Raw genomic sequence first — 25,530 nt, 5'->3', positions numbered from 1 at the left:
CCTCTACCTCTCCTCTGTCTTTCTCTACCTCTCCTGTCTTTCTCTACCTCAAACATCAAAGCATCAATAATAATGTGTGTAGCCTATTCCTACTGGTTGTTTGAATTTGGGATGTATCGTCCCACCACTGTCCCAGAGTCTGTTTTGGAATAGGCTATTTCTTTCTTGACAAGCTGACCAATACAATAGGTAGCCTAAACGTTTCTACTATAGTATTTTGACATAGGCTAGTGTTTTTAGCTGTTCGTTATTCATCTTGTTGGCTGAGGGACAGTAAAATGTGGACAATTTTTCTGACATGATCAAAGTGCACATCGTAATTCCCGCTTCTCTCTGTTCCAGTATTTCAACAATGAGAAGTACGAAGCAGAGAAGTATGATGGTTATCTGAAGAGCTACGAGTCCTCCTCCCTGAAGACCACCTATACCCTGGCCATGCTCAACTTTGGACAAAGTGCCATCTTCAGCGTGGGCCTCACTGGTATCATGGTGCTAGCTAGCAAGGGGATCATGGCAGGTCAGTCTAACCCCTACACCCTAACCCCTACACCCTAACCCCTACACCCTAACCCCTACACCCTAACCCCTACACCCTAACTAACCCTAACCCCTCCACCCTAACTAACCCTAACCCCTCCACCCTAACTAACCCTAACCCCTCCACCCTAACTAACCCTAACCCCTACACCCTAACTAACCATAACTAACCCCTCCACCCTAACTAACCCTAACCCCTACACCCTAACTAACCCCTCCACCCTAACTAACCCCTCCACCTAACTAACCCCTCCACCCTAACTAACCCCTACACCCTAACTAACCCCCTACACCCTAACTAACCCCTACACCCTAACTAACCCCCTACACCCTAACTAACCCCCTCCACCCTAACTAACCCCCTCCACCCTAACTAACCCCCTCCACCCTAACTAACCCCCTCCACCCTAACTAACCCCCTCCACCCTTAACTTCCTGTTGTTGTTGACAGGCTCTATGACAGTAGGAGACCTGGTGATGGTGAATGGTCTGCTGTTCCAGCTGTCTCTGCCTCTTAACTTCCTGTTGTTGTTGACAGGCTCTATGACAGTAGGAGACCTGGTGATGGTGAATGGTCTGCTGTTCCAGCTGTCTCTGCCTCTTAACTTCCTGTTGTTGTTGACAGGCTCTATGACAGTAGGAGACCTGGTGATGGTGAATGGTCTGCTGTTCCAGCTGTCTCTGCCTCTTAACTTCCTGGGCACTGTGTACAGAGAAACACGCCAGGCCCTGATCGACATGAATACCCTCTTCACACTGCTCAGTATTGACACCAAGATCAAGGTAACGCATTCCAATTGCACCCTATTCCCTATGTAGTGCACTTCCTTTGACTCAGAGCCCACATATCTAGAACACTGTAATTACTGACCAGCTGCACACAGTTTTCCTAAGGGTTTAGGTTCTATACTTATAGTCCAGTATTTGTTCCTCTCGTGTGTCTGTCTACAGGCGAAGGAGCTGGCCCCTGTCCTCCTTGTGACCCCCCCCCCAGGAGGGTTTAAAGGTTAGGTTTAGTCTATACTAACTAGTCTATCCTAACTCTCTTGTCTCTCTACTCTAGGAGACAGATCTGGCCCCTGCTCTCTCCGTCACCCCTCAAGATGCCACCATCAGGTTTGAGGATGTCTACTTTGAGTACCTGGAAGGACAGAAGGTTCTAGAGGGCGTCTCATTCCAGGTGCCTGCTGGGAAGAAGGTGGCCATCGTAGGAGGGAGTGGATCAGGGTAGGTACTCGTTTAGAAAGGCGTTTTTATTTCATTAAAACTGGTCAAACTGTTGAGATCGGACATGTTTCCCAGGACCAATATTTCCACTGTTTTGGAGTTGTTGAGTTTTCTACCCGGCCTCTAAACGAAACAGACAACTTTACCGGTGTTGCATTGATAGAATGTCAGAAATTATTTTGGGACGGCAGGTAGCCTGGTGGTTAGAGGAGGAGGCGGGTAGCCAGCCTGGCGGTTAGAGGAGGAGGCGGGTAGCCTGGCGGTTAGAGGAGGAGGCGGGTAGCCTGGCGGTTAGAGGAGGAGGCGGGTAGCCTGGCGGTTAGAGGAGGAGGCGGGTAGCCAGCCTGGCGGTTAGAGGAGGAGGCGGGTAGCCAGCCTGGCGGTTAGAGGAGGAGGCGGGTAGCCAGCCTGGCGGTTAGAGGAGGAGGCGGGTAGCCAGCCTGGCGGTTAGAGGAGGAGGCGGGTAGCCAGCCTGGCGGTTAGAGGAGGAGGCGGGTAGCCAGCCTGGCGGTTAGAGGAGGAGGCGGGTAGCCAGCCTGGCGGTTAGAGGAGGAGGCGGGTAGCCAGCCTGGCGGTTAGAGGAGGAGGCGGGTAGCCAGCCTGGCGGTTAGAGGAGGAGGCGGGTAGCCAGCCTGGCGGTTAGAGGAGGAGGCGGGTAGCCAGCCTGGCGGTTAGAGGAGGAGGCGGGTAGCCAGCCTGGCGGTTAGAGGAGGAGGCGGGTAGCCAGCCTGGCGGTTAGAGGAGGAGGCGGGTAGCCAGCCTGGCGGTTAGAGGAGGAGGCGGGTAGCCAGCCTGGCGGTTAGAGGAGGAGGCGGGTAGCCAGCCTGGCGGTTAGAGGAGGAGGCGGGTAGCCAGCCTGGCGGTTAGAGGAGGAGGCGGGTAGCCAGCCTGGCGGTTAGAGGAGGAGGCGGGTAGCCAGCCTGGCGGTTAGAGGAGGAGGCGGGTAGCCAGCCTGGCGGTTAGAGGAGGAGGCGGGTAGCCAGCCTGGCGGTTAGAGGAGGAGGCGGGTAGCCAGCCTGGCGGTTAGAGGAGGAGGCGGGTAGCCAGCCTGGCGGTTAGAGGAGGAGGCGGGTAGCCAGCCTGGCGGTTAGAGGAGGAGGCGGGTAGCCAGCCTGGCGGTTAGAGGAGGAGGCGGGTAGCCAGCCTGGCGGTTAGAGGAGGAGGCGGGTAGCCAGCCTGGCGGTTAGAGGAGGAGGCGGGTAGCCAGCCTGGCGGTTAGAGGAGGAGGCGGGTAGCCAGCCTGGCGGTTAGGAGGAGGAGGCGGGTAGCCAGCCTGGCGGTTAGAGGAGGAGGCGGGTAGCAGCCTGGCGGTTAGAGGAGGAGGCGGGTAGCCAGCCTGGCGGTTAGAGGAGGAGGCGGGTAGCCAGCCTGGCGGTTAGAGGAGGAGGCGGGTAGCCAGCCTGGCGGTTAGAGGAGGAGGCGGGTAGCCAGCCTGGCGGTTAGAGGAGGAGGCGGGTAGCAGCCTGGCGGTTAGAGGAGGAGGCGGGTAGCCTGGCGGTTAGAGGAGGAGGCGGGTAGCCTGGCGGTTAGAGGAGGAGGCGGGTAGCCTGGCGGTTAGAGGAGGAGGCCCAGTAACCAAAAGGTTGCTGGATCGAATCCCCGAGCTGACAAGGTAATAATCTGTCGTTCTGCCCCCTGAACAAGGCAGTTAACCCACTGTTCCCCGGTAGGCTGTCATAGTTAAGAACAAATTCTTATTTACAAACTTGCCTAGTTAAATAAAAAAAATACAATTATAATATGCCTTTCCAAATGCCAGGAATTATAATATGGCCTACCAAATGATAGTAATTATAATGGGGCCTACCAAATGATAGTAATTATAATGGGGCCTACCAAATGATAGTAATTATAATGGGGCCTACCAAATGATAGTAATTATAATGGGGCCTACCAAATGACAGGAATTATAATGGGGCCTACCAAATGCCAATAATAACGGGATATTGGTGTGTGTGTAAATGTGGTCAATGGGTGTGAAATCTGTCTCTGTATAAACCCTTATTTAACCAGCTCTACTTGGTAAATAATTGGACGGCAGCTTCACTAATCTGTTCTAGTGTTGAAGTGGAAATGTGCCTCTTATCTTCCTAACCTGTATGTAACTAATCCTCTCCAGGTTGTGGTTTTAACCTTTAATCCCTTATTCAGCATCGCTCTGCACCTTTAGTCTCTATATTTATAATGTCAGTCCTATTTCCCAGAAGTCATTGGTTCTACGTTCAGGAACAGCACCACGGGAAGAATGGTTCTGTGTTGTTTCAGGAAGGGCACCATAGTGAAGAATAGTTCTGTGTTGTTTCAGGAAGAGCACCATAGTGATAATAGTTCTGTGTTTCAGGAAGAGCACCATAGTGATAATAGTTCTGTGTTTCAGGAAGAGCACCATAGTGATAATAGTTCTGTGTTTCAGGAAGAGCACCATAGTGATAATAGTTCTGTTGTTTCAGGAAGAGCACCATAGTGATAATAGTTCTGTGGTTTCAGGAAGAGCACCATAGTGATAATAGTTCTGGTGTTTCAGGAAGAGCACCATAGTGATAATAGTTCTGTGTTGTTTCAGGAAGAGCACCATAGTGATAATAGTTCTGTGTTGTTTCAGGAAGAGCACCATAGTGATAATAGTTCTGTGTTTCAGGAAGAGCACCATAGTGATAATAGTTCTGTGTTTCAGGAAGAGCACCATAGTGATAATAGTTCTGTGTTGTTTCAGGAAGAGCACCATAGTGATAATAGTTCTGTGTTGTTTCAGGAAGAGCACCATAGTGATAATAGTTCTGTGTTTCAGGAAGAGCACCATAATAGTTCTGTGTTTCAGGAAGAGCACCATAGTGATAATAGTTCTGTGTTGTTTCAGGAAGAGCACCATAGTGATAATAGTTCTGTGTTTCAGGAAGAGCACCATAGTGATAATAGTTCTGTGTTGTTTCAGGAAGAGCACCATAGTGATAATAGTTCTGTGTTGTTTCAGGAAGAGCACCATAGTGATAATAGTTCTGTGTTGTTTCAGGAAGAGCACCATAATGATAATAGTTCTGTGTTTCAGGAAGAGCACCATAATAGTTCTGTGTTTCAGGAAGAGCACCATAATAGTTCTGTGTTTCAGGAAGAGCACCATAGTGATAATAGTTCTGTTGTTTCAGGAAGAGCACCATAGTGATAATAGTTCTGTGTTGTTTCAGGAAGAGCACCATAGTGATAATAGTTCTGTGTTTCAGGAAGAGCACCATAGTGATAATAGTTCTGTGTTGTTTCAGGAAGAGCACCATAGTGATAATAGTTCTGTGTTTCAGGAAGAGCACCATAGTGATAATAGTTCTGTGTTGTTTCAGGAAGAGCACCATAGTGATAATAGTTCTGTGTTGTTTCAGGAAGAGCACCATAGTGATAATAGTTCTGTGTTTCAGGAAGAGCACCATAATGATAATAGTTCTGTGTTGTTTCAGGAAGAGCACCATAGTGATAATAGTTCTGTGTTTCAGGAAGAGCACCATAGTGATAATAGTTCTGTGTTTCAGGAAGAGCACCATAGTGATAATAGTTCTGTGTTTCAGGAAGAGCACCATAGTGATAATAGTTCTGTGTTTCAGGAAGAGCACCATAATGCGTATGTTGTTCCGGTTTTACGAGCCCCAGAAGGGAAACATCTACATCGCTGGACAGAACATCAGAGACGTTGGACTGGACAGCCTGCGACGGGCCGTAGGGGTGGTGCCACAGGTAAAACTGCCTTGATTTGATTAACTTATTGATCCTGTATTAAGTTGACTTGGACAACAATAAACTCCCACAACAATGGGGCAGATGTTGAAAGAACAGTTTTATTTTTGTCCTCTCCTGATGTACCCTCTCCTCAAGTTGAGCTGAAAGTATTGATTGACTGTACCGTTTCCTCTTCTCGCTCGCTCTGTCGCTGTCTCTCTACCCCTTCCTTCCTACCCAGGATGCAGTGCTCTTCCACAACACCATCTTCTACAACCTTCAGTATGGGAACATCAACGCCACGCCAGAGGAGGTGTACCAGGTGGCACGGCTGGCAGGGATACATGACGCCATCCTCAGGATGCCACACGGATACGAGACTCAGGTCGGAGAGAGGGGACTCAAACTCTCAGGTAGGGACGGGGGAGATGCTTGGCGCTGCTGTCTTTGGACAGATAACATGGTAGTAGACTGCTTGTAAAGCCGTAATAATCTTTTGTTTAAAATGATTCAACTTTAACCTTGATAATCTTCCAAATACCATTCAAAGACAACGAATTACAACCAGTGCTTTAGAGAAAACGGACTGTTTGTCAAGTGGAGAAGGACCAGGAGAGGGACCCAGCCTGGTATCTAGTGGAGAAGGACCAGGAGGGGGACCCAGCCTGGTATCTGGTGGAGAAGGACCAGGAGGGGGACCCAGCCTGGTATCTAGTGGAGAAGGACCAGGAGAGGGACCCAGCCTGGTATCTAGTGGAGAAGGACCAGGAGGGGGACCCAGCCTGGTATCTAGTGGAGAAGGACCAGGAGAGGGACCCAGCCTGGTATCTAGTGGAGAAGGACCAGGAGGGGGACCCAGCCTGGTATCTAGTGGAGAAGGACCAGGAGAGGGACCCAGCCTGGTATCTAGTGGAGAAGGACCAGGAGAGGGACCCAGCCTGGTATCTAGTGGAGAAGGACCAGGAGGGGGACCCAGCCTGGTATCTAGTGGAGAAGGACCAGGAGAGGGACCCAGCCTGGTATCTAGTGGAGAAGGACCAGGAGAGGGACCCAGCCTGGTATCTAGTGGAGAAGGACCAGGAGGGGGACCCAGCCTGGTATCTAGTGGAGAAGGACCAGGAGAGGGACCCAGCCTGGTATCTAGTGGAGAAGGACCAGGAGAGGGACCCAGCCTGGTATCTAGTGGAGAAGGACCAGGAGAGGGACCCAGCCTGGTATCTAGTGGAGAAGGACCAGGAGAGGGACCCAGCCTGGTATCTAGTGGAGAAGGACCAGGAGAGGGACCCAGCCTGGTATCTAGTGGAGAAGGACCAGGAGAGGGACCCAGCCTGGTATCTAGTGGAGAAGGACCAGGAGAGGGACCCAGCCTGGTATCTGGTGGAGAAGGACCAGGAGAGGGACCCAGCCTGGTATCTAGTGGAGAAGGACCAGGAGAGGGACCCAGCCTGGTATCTAGTGGAGAAGGACCAGGAGGGGGACCCAGCCTGGTATCTAGTGGAGAAGGACCAGGAGAGGGACCCAGCCTGGTATCTAGTGGAGAAGGACCAGGAGAGGGACCCAGCCTGGTATCTAGTGGAGAAGGACCAGGAGAGGGACCCAGCCTGGTATCTAGTGGAGAAGGACCAGGAGAGGGACCCAGCCTGGTATCTAGTGGAGAAGGACCAGGAGAGGGACCCAGCCTGGTATCTAGTGGAGAAGGACCAGGAGAGGGACCCAGCCTGGTATCTAGTGGAGAAGGACCAGGAGAGGGACCCAGCCTGGTATCTAGTGGAGAAGGACCAGGAGGGGGACCCAGCCTGGTATCTAGTGGAGAAGGACCAGGAGAGGGACCCAGCCTGGTATCTAGTGGAGAAGGACCAGGAGAGGGACCCAGCCTGGTATCTAGTGGAGAAGGACCAGGAGAGGGACCCAGCCTGGTATCTAGTGGAGAAGGACCAGGAGAGGGACCCAGCCTGGTATCTAGTGGAGAAGGACCAGGAGGGGGACCCAGCCTGGTATCTAGTGGAGAAGGACCAGGAGAGGGACCCAGCCTGGTATCTAGTGGAGAAGGACCAGGAGAGGGACCCAGCCTGGTATCTAGTGGAGAAGGACCAGGAGAGGGACCCAGCCTGGTATCTAGTGGAGAAGGACCAGGAGAGGGACCCAGCCTGGTATCTAGTGGAGAAGGACCAGGAGAGGGACCCAGCCTGGTATCTAGTGGAGAAGGACCAGGAGGGGGACCCAGCCTGGTATCTAGTGGAGAAGGACCAGGAGAGGGACCCAGCCTGGTATCTAGTGGAGAAGGACCAGGAGGGGGACCCAGCCTGGTATCTAGTGGAGAAGGACCAGGAGAGGGACCCAGCCTGGTATCTAGTGGAGAAGGACCAGGAGAGGGACCCAGCCTGGTATCTAGTGGAGAAGGACCAGGAGAGGGACCCAGCCTGGTATCTAGTGGAGAAGGACCAGGAGGGGGACCCAGCCTGGTATCTAGTGGAGAAGGACCAGGAGAGGGACCCAGCCTGGTATCTAGTGGAGAAGGACCAGGAGAGGGACCCAGCCTGGTATCTAGTGGAGAAGGACCAGGAGAGGGACCCAGCCTGGTATCTAGTGGAGAAGGACCAGGAGAGGGACCCAGCCTGGTATCTAGTGGAGAAGGACCAGGAGGGGACCCAGCCTGGTATCTAGTGGAGAAGGACCAGGAGAGGGACCCAGCCTGGTATCTAGTGGAGAAGGACCAGGAGAGGGACCCAGCCTGGTATCTAGTGGAGAAGGACCAGGAGAGGGACCCAGCCTGGTATCTAGTGGAGAAGGACCAGGAGAGGGACCCAGCCTGGTATCTAGTGGAGAAGGACCAGGAGAGGGACCCAGCCTGGTATCTAGTGGAGAAGGACCAGGAGAGGGACCCAGCCTGGTATCTAGTGGAGAAGGACCAGGAGAGGGACCCAGCCTGGTATCTAGTGGAGAAGGACCAGGAGAGGGACCCAGCCTGGTATCTAGTGGAGAAGGACCAGGAGGGGGACCCAGCCTGGTATCTAGTGGAGAAGGACCAGGAGAGGGACCCAGCCTGGTATCTAGTGGAGAAGGACCAGGAGAGGGACCCAGCCTGGTATCTAGTGGAGAAGGACCAGGAGAGGGACCCAGCCTGGTATCTAGTGGAGAAGGACCAGGAGAGGGACCCAGCCTGGTATCTAGTGGAGAAGGACCAGGAGAGGGACCCAGCCTGGTATCTGGTGGAGAAGGACCAGGAGAGGGACCCAGCCTGGTATCTAGTGGAGAAGGACCAGGAGAGGGACCCAGCCTGGTATCTAGTGGAGAAGGACCAGGAGGGGGACCCAGCCTGGTATCTAGTGGAGAAGGACCAGGAGGGGGCTCCAGCCTGGTATCTAGTGGAGAAGGACCAGGAGAGGGACCCAGCCTGGTATCTAGTGGAGAAGGACCAGGAGGGGGACCCAGCCTGGTATCTAGTGGAGAAGGACCAGGAGAGGGACCCAGCCTGGTATCTAGTGGAGAAGGACCAGGAGAGGGACCCAGCCTGGTATCTAGTGGAGAAGGACCAGGAGAGGGGAGCCAGCCTGGTATCTAGTGGAGAAGGACCAGGAGAGGGACCCAGCCTGGTATCTAGTGGAGAAGGACCAGGAGAGGGACCCAGCCTGGTATCTGGTGGAGAAGGACCAGGAGGGGGACCCAGCCTGGTATCTAGTGGAGAAGGACCAGGAGAGGGACCCAGCCTGGTATCTAGTGGAGAAGGACCAGGAGAGGGACCCAGCCTGGTATCTAGTGGAGAAGGACCAGGAGAGGGACCCAGCCTGGTATCTAGTGGAGAAGGACCAGGAGAGGGACCCAGCCTGGTATCTAGTGGAGAAGGACCAGGAGAGGGACCCAGCCTGGTATCTAGTGGAGAAGGACCAGGAGGGGGACCCAGCCTGGTATCTAGTGGAGAAGGACCAGGAGGGGGACCCAGCCTGGTATCTAGTGGAGAAGGACCAGGAGGGGGACCCAGCCTGGTATCTAGTGGAGAAGGACCAGGAGGGGGACCCAGCCTGGTATCTAGTGGAGAAGGACCAGGAGAGGGACCCAGCCTGGTATCTAGTGGAGAAGGACCAGGAGGGGGACCCAGCCTGGTATCTAGTGGAGAAGGACCAGGAGAGGGACCCAGCCTGGTATCTGGTGTTGATGAGGACGTGACTGTAGCTAGAGTTAACATGAGGTCATCAAAGTCCAAGGCTCTGTAGCTCCTAACAGCCAGGCTGTTCTACACTTTCTGTTACTACTGGGGCTTTCCTATATCTACCAGTCTGACTGGTGCAGCTCCTACTGGGGCTTTCTATATCTACCAGTCTGACTGGTGCAGCTCCTACTGGGGCTTTCCTATATCTACCAGTCTGACTGGTGCAGCTCCTACTGGGGCTTTCCTATATCTACCAGTCTGACTGGTGCAGCTCCTACTGGGGCTTTCTATATCTACCAGTCTGACTGGTGCAGCTCCTACTGGGGCTTTCTATATCTACCAGTCTGACTGGTGCAGCTCCTACTGGGGCTTTCCTATATCTACCAGTCTGACCTGGTTCTAGATATGCTTCCTGTCCTGTCTGTTGCCTAGTGTGTCAGGACTGCATTATTGACTTGCTGTGTGTGTGTGTGTGTGTGTGTGTGTGTGTGTGTGTGTCAAGACAGCATCATTGACTTGCTGTGTGCGTTTCAGGTGGGGAGAAGCAGCGTGTGGCCATAGCCAGGGCCATACTGAAGAACCCTCCTATACTGCTGTACGATGAAGCTACGTCCTCACTGGACTCTATCACTGAGGAGGTAACACACACACACACACACACACACACACACACTACAGAATCACCTGTTGTCTCTTCTGCAGCTCAACTTACCAACCAACCAATCAACTCCGTAGATGTTAGGGGATTGAAAGAGTACACTGTGCCCTGAAGTTGGAGAGAATAGGCCAAGTGTCCTTTTATAGTTTCATACTGAATTACGTGTATGTTTTTATACTTCCTGTTTCTCTACAACGTTCTAGAACTATTTTATAATAGAATGCAGTAAACAGGTCAATGGAACTCGACCAAAACAATGGAATTGCCATGGAAACGTGTGTGTGTGTGTGTGTGGGGGGGAGGTCCTGAATCTCCTCGTTGCCCCCCAGCAAAATTAGGCTATTGTTTATGTGTGTGTTTCACACTATGTTGAAGTCAAAATCGGAGTATAATGCTTGTATGGATGTCAACCCTAACACGTGTTCAGCCGTCGTTAACCAATCTGACTACCACCAACGATTTCTGTATGCTAGCTATGCTAACCAGCTTATACGAATGGGAGTTAGCATTTAGCAGTCACTTCTTCTAAACCTGAAAAGTGACAACTTCTACATGTTATGCAGCAGAAACAGCCAAATATATCAAGGATTTTTCTTTATTTTTACTATTTTATACACTAAAATTATTGTGCAGACATCAAAACTATGAAATAACACACATGGAATCATGTAGTAACCAAAAAAGTGTTAAACAAATCAAAATATATTTTATAATTGAGATTCTTCAAAAAGCCTCCCTTCACCTTGATGACAGCTTTGCACACTCTTGGCATTCTCTCAACCAGCTTCACCTGGAATGCTTTTCCAATCGTCTTGTAGGAGATCCCACATATGCTGAGCACTTGTTGGCTGCTTTTCCTTCACTCTGAGTTCCATCTCAAGTGTATGTATGTTATCTATGTATGTATAAACTGTATTCTATACTGTTAGGTTCTGATTTTTCAGAGTAAATAACTCACGGACACAAGAGAAGCTTAACCAAGTTTAATTCTTCCCAAAGGGTCGTTACAGCTGTAATTCAGAACAAAGACATGGCTTCCCCTGGGGTGGTATTCAGACCCCACATTGGGTGGAGTCTCCTCCTCATCTCTAAACACTGCATCCTTCCTGCTAAGCAGGGAACTAAGTGATATGAGCCTTCAATGGGTTCTCCCCTTATCAGTCCCTTATCAGTACTGTCACATGCGTTTTGTTTTCCCTGCACTCAGCCCCTCCCAAGCTTCAATATGGCACCCCTCATGTCTCCTTTGTAACTGATGTTCCTATTCTCTGAGTATAACAATGTTCAAAGTTTACCCCCAGAATCCAACAATACTATTCGACTGCATCTTAGTCTGTTCTGCTCTGACATCGCTCGTCCATATGTATATAGTCTTAATTCATTCCTACTTAGATGTGTGTGTGTATTGTGTATATGTTGTGTCATTTGTTATATATTACTGCACTGTCGGAGCTAGAAGCACAAGCATTTCGCTACACCCGCATTAACATCTGCTAGTCACGTGTATGTGACCAATTTGAACATTTTATTTGAAATGGGTTGTCGAGGCCAGGTCATCTGATGCAGCGCTCCATCACTCTCCTTCTTGGTCAAATAGCCCTTACACAGTCTGGAGGTGTGTTGGGTCATTGTCCTGTTGAAAAACAAATGATATTCCCACTAAGCCCAAACCAGATGGGATGGCCTATTGCTGCAGAATGCTGTGGTAGCCATGCTGGTTAAGTGTACCTTGAATACTCAATAAATCACACAGTCATCAGCAAAGCACCATCACACCTCCTCCTCCATGCTTCACGGTGGGAACCACACATGCAGAGATCATCCGTTCACCTACTCTGCGTCTCACAAAGACACGGCGGTTGGAACCAAAAATCAATGGACAGATTTCCATGGGTCTAATGTCCATTGCTCGTTTCTCTTGGCCCAAACAAGTCTCTTCTTCTTATTGGTGTCCTTTAGTAGTGGTTTCTTTGCAGAAATTCGAAGGCCTGATTCACGCAGTCTCCTCTGAACAGTTGATATTGAAATGTCTATTACTAGAACTCTGTGAAGCATTTATTTGGGCTGCAATTTCTGAGGCTGCTAACTCTAATAAACTTATCCTCTGCAGCAGAGGTAACTCTGGGTCTTCCTTTCCTGTGACGATCCTCATGAGAGCCAGTTTCATCATAGCGCTTGATGGTTTTTGCGACTGCTCTTGAAGAAACTTTCAAAGTCCTTGAAATTTTCTACATTGACTGACCTTCATGTCTTAGAGTAATGATGGACTGTCGTTTCTCTTTGCTTATTTGAGCTGTTCTTGCCATAATATATACTTGGTCTTTTACCAAATAGGGCTATCTTCTGTATACCACTCCTACCTTGTCACAACACAACTTATTGGCTAAAACGCATTAAGAAGGAAAGAAATCCTCAAATGTAACTTTTTTAACCTCTCTAGGGTAGGTGGCACCAAATCGTCCCACCTACGTAACAGCCAGTGTAATCCCGTGGCGCGTTATTCAAAAACCTGAAAAATGCTATAACTTAAATTTCTCAAACATATTACTATTTTACACCATTTTAAAGACAAGACTCTCGTTAATCTAACCACACTGTCCGATTTCAAAAAGGCTTTACAACGAAAGCAAAACATTAGATTATGTCAGCAGAGTACCCAGCCAGAAATAATCAGACACCCATTTTTCAAGCTAGCATATGTCACATAAACCCAAACCACAGCTAAATGCAGCACTAACCTTTGATCTTCATCAGATGACAACCCTAGGACATTATGTTATACAATACATGCATGTTTTGTTCAATCAAGTTCATATTTATATCAAAAACCAGCTTTTTACATTAGCATGTGACTAGCATGTGACTAGCATTCCCACCGAACACTGCCGGTGAATTTACTAAATTACTCACGATAAACGTTCACAAAAAGCATAACAATTATTTTAAGAATTATAGATACAGAACTCCTCTATGCACTCTATGTCCGATTTTAAAATAGCTTTTCGGTGAAAGCACATTTTGCAATATTCTCAGTAGATGGCCCGGCATCACAGGGCTAGCTATTTAGACACCCAGCAAGTTTAGCACTCACCAAAGTCAGATTTACTATAAGAAAAATGTTATTACCTTTGCTGTCTTCGTCAGAATGCACTCCCAGGACTTCTACTTCAATAACAAATGTTGGTTTGGTTCAAAATAATCCATAGTTATATCCAAACAGCGGCGTTTTGTTCGTGCGTTCAAGACACTATCCGAAAGGGTAAATAAGGGTGACGAGCATGGCGCAATTCGTGGCAAAAAAATTCTAAATATTCCATTACTGTACTTCGAATCATGTCAACCGCTGTTTAAAATCAATTTTTATGCCATTTTTCTCATAAAAAAGCGATAATATTCCGACCGGGAATCTGCGTTTAGGTAAACAGACGAAAGAAAATAAAGCATTCGGTCGACTCGGGCACACGCCTAAGCCCATAGTACTCTGATCGGCCACTTGCCAAAAGCGATAATGTGTTTCAGCCAGAGGCTGCCTCGATATCGTTCAGCTTTTTCCCGGGCTCTGAGAGCCTATGGGAGCCGTAGGAAGTGTCACGTTAGAGCAAAGATCCTCAGTCTTCAATAAAGAGCCAAGATGAAACACAACTTGTCAGACAGACCACTTCCTGCATGGAATCTTCTCAGGTTTTGGCCTGCCATTTGAGTTCTGTTATACTCACAGACACCATTCAAACAGTTTTAGAAACTTTAGGGTGTTTTCTATCCAAAGCCAATAATTATATGCATATTCTAGTTACTGGGCAGGAGTAGTAACCAGATTAAATCGGGTACGTTTTTTTATCCGGCCGTGTCAATACTGCCCCCTAGCCCTAACAGGTTAACACGGCACACCTGTTCATTGAAATGCATTCCAGGTGACTACCTCATGAAGCTGGTTGAGAGAATGCCAAGCGTGTGCAAAGCTGTCATCAAGGCAAAGGGTGGCTACTTTTGAAGAATCTCAAATATAAAATCTATTTTGATTTGTTTAACACTTTTTTTGGTTACTACATGATTCCATATGTGTTATTTCATAGTTTTGATCTCTTCACTATTATTCTACAATGTAGAAAATAGTACAAATAAAGAAAAACCCTTGAATGAGTAGGTGTCAACTTTTGACTGGTGTACTGTACATAAATCATTAAGGATTTGACGAATATCCACTTTGTTTGGTCAGATTTGTTGACTGTGTGCCAATCGGGTCAATGGAATATCTGTGTTCCATTTAACTCCTTAACAGCATCTATACTTGATTTTCCTGTGTTTCTCTTAGGCATTCTAGAACTATTTCTAATATTTGATATTCCTCTGTTCTGGAACCTTCTAGAACTATTTCTAACACTTGATGTCCCTGTGTTCTGGAACCTTCTAGAACTATTTCTAACACTTGATGTCCCTGTGTTCTGGAACCTTCTAGAACTATTTCTAACACTTGATGTCCCTGTGTTCTGGAACCTTCTAGAACTATTTCTAACACTTGATGTCCCTGTGTTGTAAACTGTTTTAGAACTATTTCTAATACTTCATGGTGATTCTGTGTACTTCTAGAACATTCTTAATTCCATGAAGGGTCTGGTCCAGGACCGGACGTCGGTGTTCATCGCTCACAGACTGTCCACCATCGTAGACGCAGACGAGATCATCGTACTCAACAAGGTAAGACGACCTTCTCATAGTGATGTGTCCAGAGAGGGAGCTTAAAGACGTCCTCCAGTGATCTACTTTAGTCAACCTGCAGTCCTGTATTTAATTAAAGTATAGGCTACATTGGCCTAGATTTTTAAATCATATTGAAATACATTTCATGTTTATTCAACAAGTCTATTTTGCTAATTGTAGGCTAGTTTCTGTAATTTTTGCCTCAATATATTTCATGATGTGTAACGTGTGCACAATGATTTAGCGCGTCCTTATAGGATAGGCCAATCATTACAATACGCTGCCTCAATGTTACTTAGAGGAGAGACTGGGGACTGGAGAGGGGAGAGAGACTGGGGACTGGAGAGGGGAGAGAGACTGGGGACTGGAGAGGGGAGAGAGAGGGGACTGGAGAGGGGAGAGAGACTGGGGACTGGAGAGGGGAGAGAGACTGGGGACTGGAGAGGGGAGAGAGACTGGGGACTGGAGAGGGGAGAGAGACTGGGGACTGGAGAGGGGAGAGAGACTGGGGACTGGAGAGGGGAGAGAGACTGGGGACTGGAGAGGGGAGAGAGACTGGGGACTGGAGAGGGGAGAGAGACTGGGGACTGGAGAGGGGAGAGAGACTGGGGACTGGAGAGGGAGAGAGACTGGGGACTGGGGAGGGAGAGAGACTGGAGAGGGGAGAGAGACTGGAGAGGGGAGAGAGACTGGAGAGGGGAGAGAGACTGGAGAGGGGAGAGAGACTGGAGAGGGGAGAGAGACTGGAGAGGGGAGAGAGACTGGAGAGGGGAGAGAGACTGGAGAGGGGAGAGAGACTGGAGAGGGGAGAGAGACTGGAGAGGGGAGAGAGACTGGAGAGGGGAGAGAGACTGGAGAGGGGAGAGAGACTGGAGAGGGGAGAGAGACTGGAGAGGGGAGAGAGACTGGAGAGGGGAGAGAGACTGGAGAGGGGAGAGAGACTGGGGAGAGAGACTGGGGACCGGCAGAGGGGAGAGAGACTGGGGAGAGAGACTGGGGACGCAGAGGGAGAGAGACTGGGGGAGACTGGGGACCGAGAGGGGAGAGAGACTGGGGGAGAGACTGGGACCGCAGAGGGGAGAGAGACTGGGGACCGGAGAGGGGAGGTGGAGGGGGGGGGTGCTGCTGCTGGCCGTGTGTGAGAGCGCGTGCTTGTCAGTAGAGAACAGTAGCGTGAGGCGTTTGGTGTGGAGAGTTTCAGAGAGAAGGAGAGTTGACTCTGTTCTTCACTGTGGACTCGATATTAACATTCATTCTGTATGTCTCCCATTCAATACTGCATTCTGTGTCAAAGTCCTTTTTACACGGGACTTTAGTCTGACTAATCCTCTCTGTCTCCCCCTCTCTGTCTCCCCCTCTCTGTCTCCCCCTCTCTGTCTCCCCCCCCTCCTCCTCCAGGGTAAGATAGCAGAGCGAGGGGACCACCATTCTCTCCTGGCTACTCCAGGCTCTCTCTATGCTGATCTGTGGAACACTCAGAACAGTAAGATACTGAACAGTAAGAACAGCCCATTGGAGCTGCAGCCAGAGAGGCTCAGCCAGAAGGAGGAGGAGCGGAAGAAACTACAGGAGGAGATCATGAACAGTGTTAAGGGCTGTGGGAACTGCTCCTGCTGAGGAGAGACAAGGACAGGAGGTGCCACCTCCCTCAATACCTGTCCTCCCTTACTCCTCCATCCACTGACAGCCTGCACTCAGTACTTTACACCTCTCTCCCATCTCACCCCTGCCACGCCAAGACCCTCCCCCTTGCTCCTCCTGAGAAGGCGATTGGTGCCTGAAGAGGAGACTGAGGAGAAAGGCTGTCTGCCATTGGCTAATGTCCACAGAGAGGCAATGTTAGTCTGCCAATCCTCAGCTCAAACCATGCATAAGAGACCTTGTATAGGATGACATCATGTTGTCTGTTTTCATTCTGAAGATCTGTACCAAATGTCACCCTACACTCTATAGTCCCTGGTCTGAAGTAGTGCACTATATAGGGGAAAGGGTGCCTTTTTGGGATGAAAGCGGAGGTATTTCTGACAGCGTTCTCCTGTAGGAAGATGGATGCCTTGATGTTGATTTTAATACATTTTTAACTAGTTCTTCCATATTGTTGGGAAGTCTAGGTAGGTGTTTTTATATTTTAAGGATTTGTAAATATCTCTATATCAGGAATAAAAGGCTTATGACTAAAACTAGACACGCATTGTCCAGGTATATCTATCGCTATAAAATTACCTTTTCTCAAAAATAATCTTTACTTGGGGGGGGGATTTAGAAGGTTGCACCAAGAACAGGAAGCGCACACGCCTCCCTAAAGATAATTTATTACAAATAATGAATATTAGACTTCATCCTTCATAGCTCTGTTTTATTGAGTAGAGATCTTTATCAGAGAACATGACTTGTCAGGAACATCTAGTATGTTGAACACCTGGCTGGCTGGCTGTTGAAGACCTGGCTGGCTGGCTGTTGAAGGCTGGCTGGCTGTTGAAGACTGGCCGGCTGGCTGTTGAAGACCTGGCTGGCCGGCTGGCTGTTGAAGACCTGGCTGGCCGGCTGGCTGTTGAAGACCTGGCTGGTTGACTGGCTGGCTGTTGAAGACTGGCTGGCTGTTGAAGACCTGGCTGACTGGCTGGCTGTTGAAGACCTGGCTGGCTGTTGAAGGCTGGCTGGCTGGCTGTTGAAGACCTGGCTGGCTGGCTGGCTGTAGTTGTAGTTCTTGACTGAAGAGCCCTATCTGTTTTAATGGAAGGTGTATTGGTACGCGTGTTGTTAGGCCAATAACCAAATGCATCCTTTTAACACCGGCTCCCAGGGCATTATCACTTTTATACAACGAGTTACCAACCTACTGAAATAACGTTTTTTAATGAAAATATATAAATCATTATTTCCATGAATTCATTCATACTATTTCATCCTTCCATGAGATATAGCCCCGACACAAATCTACTACCCGAGCCGGCTGGTCGTTCGATCGGTTCTTATCCCTTGCTTGCTAGCTAGCCAACTACAGCTAACTTACTGTCACGTCAAACCGTGCACACAGAATAACAGCAAAGTAGCTGCATTTGTTTAAGCTGTTTTCTAGAGACATTTATTTGGGTTCATCCATATCAATGAGCTAATGAGGCACGATTTTACCTGGCGTAGAAAATGTACTCTCTCATCAGGACACTGTTGTTCAGAGGAGCCAGCCACAATCACTTCAAACTGAAGATGGAAAGACTGCAAACCAGCTGCACTTCATTTCACTTGACCTTTTTTCAATTGACGTTTCTTCGTATATATCCATAAACATGCTGATTTCATGATTTCGACTGGCTGAAAAATGCTGCCTGTCTGTCTTGTCCCGACTCGTTTGTTACTATGGGACAGATAGAGATCGAATCTGAATATTGAAATGTTGCAAATGCCAGAGAAACAAAAGTTTTTAACAAACGTCCACTGTTGAAAACTAAATGTTAGTCTTAAAGAAATATGAGATAATATCTAGATGATTTTTATAGTGGAGATCAAGATTATAAATTGCCTGGCTGGGCTGACGAGACAGTGGATTGCGCAGTCCGATGGAACAGAGTAAATAGGCTTTTTAACGTCATAGATTTAGCCAGTGGTAACTTCTGGAATAGACACCGGCTGGAATCTGGTTTTAATTTAGGCCAACCACACAGCCACCCACACAGCCACCCACACAGCCAGGCACCCACACAGCCACCCACACAGCCACCCACACAGCCAGCCACCCACACAGCCAGCCACCCACACAGCCAGGCACCCACACAGCCACCCACACAGCCAGCCACCCACACAGCCAGCCACCCACACAGCCAGCCACCCACACAGCCAGGCACCCACACAGCCAGGCACCCACACAGCCAGGCACCCACACAGCCAACCACACAGCCAACAACACAGCCAACCACAATCACTTCAAATTAATTTGGGCGTAGACCCACCCGTTTGTATAATACTAGGTTGATCACAGCCTTTTTGAGTTTTGAATAAAGCTAATCTGAAAAAGCTGAGGACATACTATTCACAATTTAATTTCTACCTTTTTTACTAAAACTTATTATGGTGTCTTTTGGATTGTCTAACAACCTATGTTCTAGATTTAAAGATCGTCTGACAATGTTCTGATATTCACATGGGTTTTGGTATTGCCTTGTTTGAGGGTCATTTCTCATGTTGTGGTCGTGTACAGTTCGTTAGAGCAGAATACTAGTTGGGCTTGTTGTACAGCAGTAATGTAATATGTATAATTCTATAAAAGACATTGGGCTTTTTGTGTGATAACCTGAATAAAGAGCTGTGACATTATATTGCCTATGATCGGTCAGTCAATAAAGGGGATGTCTTTCTTAATTGTGTGTGTGTGTGTGTGTGTGTGTGACCGATCATTCAAGACGATTTGGGTCAATGTAGGATTTCCCTTGAATGAAACAGCTGTTATTTTAGTCTGTTTGATCAGGTGACATCATGCCCCCAACGTTCTGTCCCCGAATGAACTCTTAACTGTGAGGTGAAAGGTCAGGCTGAGGTTTGTAACCCCCACAAACCCTAACCCTCCCTGTCCCCTGCTGGGGGATAATTAGGGGATCTAGCTCACCACCATATAGAGCAGTGATATTCAACTCTGACCCTACGAGGTCCAGAGTACTGCTGGGGGATAATTGGGGGATCTAGCTCACCACCATATAGAGCAGTGATATTCAACTCTGACCCTACGAGGTCCAGAGTACTGCTGGGGGATCTAGCTCACCACCATATAGACCAGGGGTAATTCAACTCTGACCCTACGAGGTCCAGAGTACTGCTGGGGGATCTAGCTCACCACCATATAGACCAGGGGTAATTCAACTCTGACCCTACGAGGTCCAGAGTACTGCTGGGGGATCTAGCTCACCACCATATAGACCAGGGGTAATTCAACTCTGACCCTACGAGGTCCAGAGTACTGCTGGGGGATCTAGCTCACCACCATATAGACCAGGGGTAATTCAACTCTGACCCTACGAGGTCCAGAGTACTGCTGGGGGATCTAGCTCACCACCATATAGACCAGGGGTAATTCAACTCTGACCCTACGAGGTCCAGAGTACTGCTGGGGGATCTAGCTCACCACCATATAGACCAGGGGTAATTCAACTCTGACCCTACGAGGTCCAGAGTACTGCTGGGGATCTAGCTCACCACCATATAGACCAGGGGTAATTCAACTCTGACCCTACGAGGTCCAGAGTACTGCTGGGGGATCTAGCTCACCACCATATAGACCAGGGGTAATTCAACTCTGACCCTACGAGGTCCAGAGTACTGCTGGGGGATCTAGCTCACCACCATATAGACCAGGGGTAATTCAACTCTGACCCTACGAGGTCCAGAGTACTGCTGGGGGATCTAGCTCACCACCATATAGACCAGGGGTAATTCAACTCTGACCCTACGAGGTCCAGAGTACTGCTGGTTTTCTGTTCTACCTGATAATTATTTGTACACACCTGGTGTCCCAGGTCTACATCAGTCCCTGATCAGAGGGGAACAATGAAAAAACGCTGTGGAACTGGCTTGCAGGTCCAGAGTTGAGTTTGAGGGATCTAGTTCATTATTCATTGGGTCTTCTATGGATAACACACCAGCCATTCTGTATGGTTCCTCCTCTCTACCAGTCCAGTTTCCTTGGTGATGCCACGGGGCGGCGAGATCCTTCCTCCTTCCAATGTTCCTGATTTATAGTTTATATATATATATATTATATTTATATAGTTTATAGTTCATATTCTCCCCAGTTTATAGTTCATATTCTCCCCAGTTTATAGTTCATATTCTCCCCAGTTTATAGTTCATATTCTCCCCAGTTTATAGTTCATATTCTCCCCAGTTTATAGTTCATATTCTCCCCAGTTTATAGTTCATATTCTCCCCAGTTTATAGTTCATATTCTCCCCAGTTTATAGTTCATATTCTCCCCAGTTTATAGTTCATTGTCTCCCCATTTTATAGTTCATATTCTCCCCAGTTTATAGTTCATATTCTCCCCAGTTTATAGTTCATATTCTCCCCATAGTCTCCCCAGTTTATAGTTCATATTCTCCCCATAGTCTCCCCAGTTTATAGTTCATATTCTCCCCAGTTTATAGTTCATATTCTCCCCAGTTTATAGTTCATATTCTCCCCAGTTTATAGTCCCCAGTTTATAGTTCATATTCTCCCCATAGTCTCCCCAGTTTATAGTTCATATGCTCCCCAGTTTATAGTTCATAGTCTCCCCAGTTTATAGTTCATAGCCTCCCCAGTTTATAGTTCATATTCTCCCCAGTTTATAGTTCATATTCTCCCCAGTTTATAGTTCATAGTCTCCCCAGTTTATAGTTCATATTCTCCCCAGTTTATAGTTCATATTCTCCCCAGTTTATAGTTCATATTCTCCCCATAGTCTCCCCAGTTTATAGTTCATATTCTCCCCAGTTTATAGTTCATATTCTCCCCAGTTTATAGTTCATATTCTTCACAGTTTATAGTTCATATTCTCCCCATAGTCTCCCCAGTTTATAGTCCATATTCTCCCCAGTTTATAGTTCATATTCTCCCCAGTTTATAGTTCATAGTCTCCCCAATTTATAGTTCATATTCTCCCCAGTTTATAGTTCATATTCTCCCCAGTTTATAGTTCATATTTGCCCCAGTTTATAGTTCATATTCTCCCCAGTTTATGGTTCATATTGTCCCCAGTTTATAGTTCATATTCTCCCCAGTTTATAGTTCATATTCTCCCCAGTTTATAGTTCATATTCTCCCCATAGTCTCCCCAGTTTATAGTTCATATTCTCCCCATAGTCTCCCCAGTTTATAGTTCATATTCACCCCAGTTTATAGTTCATATTCTCCCCAGTTTATAGTTCATATTCTCCCCAGTTTATAGTTCATATTCTCCCCAGTTTATAGTTCATATTCTCCCCATAGTCTCCCCAGTTTATAGTTCATATGCTCCCCAGTTTATAGTTCATAGTCTCCCCAGATTATAGTTCATAGCCTCCCCAGTTTATAGTTCATATTCTCCCCAGTTTATAGTTCATATTCTCCCCAGTTTATAGTTCATAGTCTCCCCAGTTTATAGTTCATATTCTCCCCAGTTTATAGTTCATATTCTCCCCAGTTTATAGTTCATATTCTCCCCATTGTCTCCCCAGTTTATAGGTCATATTTTCCCCAGTTTATAGTTCATATTCTCCCCATAGTCTCCCCAGTTTATAGTTCATATTCTCCCCAGTTTATAGTTCATATTCTCCCCAGTTTATAGTTCATATTCTCCACAGTTTATAGTTCATATTCTCCCCATAGTCTCCCCAGTTTATAGTCCATATTCTCCCCAGTTTATAGTTCATATTCTCCCCAGTTTATAGTTCATAGTCTCCCCAATTTATAGTTCATATTCTCCCCAGTTTATAGTTCATATTCTCCCCAGTTTATAGTTCATATTTGCCCCAGTTTATAGTTCATATTCTCCCCAGTTTATGGTTCATATTGTCCCCAGTTTATAGTTCATATTCTCCCCAGTTTATAGTTCATATTCTCCCCAGTTTATAGTTCATATTCTCCCCAGTTTATAGTTCATAGTCTCCCCAGTTTATAGTTCATATTCTCCCCAGTTTATAGTTCATATTCTCCCCAGTTTATAGTTCATATTCTCCCCAGTTTATAGTTCATATTCTCCCCATATTCTCCCCAGTTTATAGTTCATATTCTCCCCAGTTTATAGTTCATTGTCTCCCCATTTTATAGTTCATATTCTCCCCAGTTTATAGTTCATATTCTCCCCAGTTTATAGTTCATATTCTCCCCATAGTCTCCCCAGTTTATAGTTCATATTCTCCCCATAGTCTCCCCAGTTTATAGTTCATATTCTCCCCAGTTTATAGTTCATATTCTCCCCAGTTTATAGTTCATATTCTCCCCAGTTTATAGTCCCCAGTTTATAGTTCATATTCTCCCCATAGTCTCCCCAGTTTATAGTTCATATGCTCCCCAGTTTATAGTTCATAGTCTCCCCAGTTTATAGTTCATAGCCTCCCCAGTTTATAGTTCATATTCTCCCCAGTTTATAGTTCATATTCTCCCCAGTTTATAGTTCATATTCTCCCCAGTTTATAGTTCATATTCTCCCCAGTTTATAGTTCATATTCTCCCCAGTTTATAGTTCATAGTCTCCCCAGTTTATAGTTCATATTCTCCCCAGTTTATAGTTCATATTCTCCCCAGTTTATAGTTCATATTCTCCCCAGTTTATAGTTCATATTCTCCCCATATTCTCCCCAGTTTATAGTTCATATTCTCCCCAGTTTATAGTTCATAGTCTCCCCAGTTTATAGTTCATATTCTCCTCATTTTATAGTTCATATTCTCCCCATTGTCTCCCCAGTTTATAGTTCATATTCTCCCCAGTTTATAGTTCATATTCTCCCCAGTTTATAATTCATATTCTCCCCAGTTTATAGTTCATATTCTCCCCAGTTTATAGTTCATATTCTCCCCAGTTTATAGTTCATATTCTCCCCATAGTCTCCCCAGTTTATAGTCCATATTCTCCCCAGTTTATAGTTCATATTCTCCCCAGTTTATAGTTCATAGTCTCCCCAATTTATAGTTCATATTCTCCCCAGTTTATAGTTCATATTCTCCCCAGTTTATAGTTCATAGTCTCCCCAATTTATAGTTCATATTCTCCCCAGTTTATAGTTCATATTCTCCCCAGTTTATAGTTCATATTCTCCCCAGTTTATATTTCATATTCTCCCCAGTTTATAGTTCATATTCTCCCCAGTTTATAGTTCATATTCTCCCCATAGTCTCCCCAGTTTATAGTTCATATTCTCCCCAGTTTATAGTTCATTCTCCCCAGTTTATAGTTCATAGTCTCCCCAGTTTATAGTTCATATTCTCCCCAGTTTATAGTTCATATCTCCGTCTCCCCAGTTTATAGTTCATATTCTCCCCAGTTTATAGTTCATATTCTATAGTCCCCCAGTTTATAGTTCATATTCGCCCCAGTTTATAGTTCATATTCTCCCCAGTTTATAGTTCATATTCTCCCCAGTTTATAGTTCATATTCTCCCCAGTTTATATTTCATATTCTCCCCAGTTTATAGTTCATATTCTCCCCAGTTTATAGTTCATAGTCTCCCCAGTTTATAGTTCATAGTCTCCCCAGTTTATAGTTCATATTCTCCCCAGTATATAGTTCATATTCTCGCCATAGTCTCCCCAGTTTATAGTTCATATTCTACCCAGTTTATAGTTCATATTCTCCCCATAGTCTCCCCAGTTTATAGTTCATATTCTCCCCAGTTTATAGTTCATATTCTCCCCAGTTTATAGTTCATATTCTCCCCAGTTTATAGTTCATAGTCTCCCCAGTTTCTAGTTCATAGTCTCCCCAGTTTATAGTTCATATTCTCCCCAGTTTGTAGTTCATAGTCTCCCCAGTTTATAGTTCATAGCCTCACCAGTTTATAGTTCATATTCTCCCCATTGTCTCCCCAGTTTATAGTTCATATTTTCCCCAGTTTATAGTTCATATTCTCCCCATAGTCTCCCCAGTTTATAATTCATATTCTCCCCAGTATATAGTTCATATTCTCCCCAGTTTATAGTTCATATTCTCCCCAGTTTATAGTTCATATTCTCCCCATAGTCTCCCCAGTTTATAGTCCATATTCTCCCCAGTTTATAGTTCATAGTCTCCCCAGTTTATAGTTCATATTCTCCCCAGTTTATATTTCATATTCTCCCCAGTTTATAGTTCATATTCTCCCCAGTTTATAGTTCATAGTCTCCCCAGTTTATAGTTCATAGTCTCCCCAGTTTATAGTTCATATTCTCCCCAGTATATAGTTCATATTCTCGCCATAGTCTCCCCAGTTTATAGTTCATATTCTCCCCAGTTTATAGTTCATATTCTCCCCAGTTTATAGTTCATATTCTCCCCATAGTCTCCCCAGTTTATAGTTCATATTCTCCCCAGTTTATAGTTCATATTCTCCCCAGTTTATAGTTCATAGTCTCCCCAGTTTATAGTTCATATTCTCCCCAGTTTATAGTTCATATTCTCCCCATAGTCTCCCCAGATTATAGTTCATATTCTCCCCAGTTTATTGTTCATATTCTCCCCAGTTTATAGTTCATATTTGCCCCAGTTTATAGTTCATATTCTCCCCAGTTTATGGTTCATATTCTCCCCAGTTTATAGTTCATATTCTCCCCAGTTTATAGTTCATATTCTCCCCAGTTTATAGTTCATATTCTCCCCAGTTTATATTTCATATTCTCCCCAGTTTATAGTTCATATTCTCCCCAGTTTATAGTTCATAGTCTCCCCAGTTTATAGTTCATAGTCTCCCCAGTTTATAGTTCATATTCTCCCCAGTATATAGTTCATATTCTCGCCATAGTCTCCCCAGTTTATAGTTCATATTCTACCCAGTTTATAGTTCATATTCTCCCCATAGTCTCCCCAGTTTATAGTTCATATTCTCCCCAGTTTATAGTTCATATTCTCCCCAGTTTATAGTT

The 25,530-nt window shown here is 46.6% G+C and overlaps 1 protein-coding gene across 2 annotated transcripts in view; it reads left to right on the top strand.

Annotated features, from left to right (window-relative positions):
- Nucleotides 1-19,325, top strand: part of abcb7 (ATP-binding cassette, sub-family B (MDR/TAP), member 7) — a 38,134-nt gene extending 18,809 nt beyond the window's left edge. For both annotated transcript variants that reach the window (XM_045717800.1, XM_045717799.1), the window contains 8 exons: nt 343-517; nt 1,163-1,320; nt 1,601-1,764; nt 5,355-5,484; nt 5,708-5,879; nt 10,148-10,251; nt 14,859-14,966; nt 16,368-19,325. In XM_045717800.1, coding sequence (XP_045573756.1) covers nt 343-517; nt 1,163-1,320; nt 1,601-1,764; nt 5,355-5,484; nt 5,708-5,879; nt 10,148-10,251; nt 14,859-14,966; nt 16,368-16,586 — 1,230 coding nt within the window. In that variant the 3' untranslated portion in view covers nt 16,587-19,325. The remainder of the gene's footprint in view (nt 1-342; nt 518-1,162; nt 1,321-1,600; nt 1,765-5,354; nt 5,485-5,707; nt 5,880-10,147; nt 10,252-14,858; nt 14,967-16,367) is intronic.
- Nucleotides 19,326-25,530: the final 6,205 nt, after the last annotated feature.

The sequence above is a fragment of the Salmo salar genome, chromosome ssa05 (genome assembly GCF_905237065.1).
Source record: "Salmo salar chromosome ssa05, Ssal_v3.1, whole genome shotgun sequence".
Taxonomy (NCBI): Eukaryota; Metazoa; Chordata; class Actinopteri; order Salmoniformes; family Salmonidae; genus Salmo; species Salmo salar.
The sequence above is the reverse complement of the archived record's forward strand: the minus strand, read 5'-3'. Positions and strand labels throughout refer to the sequence as shown.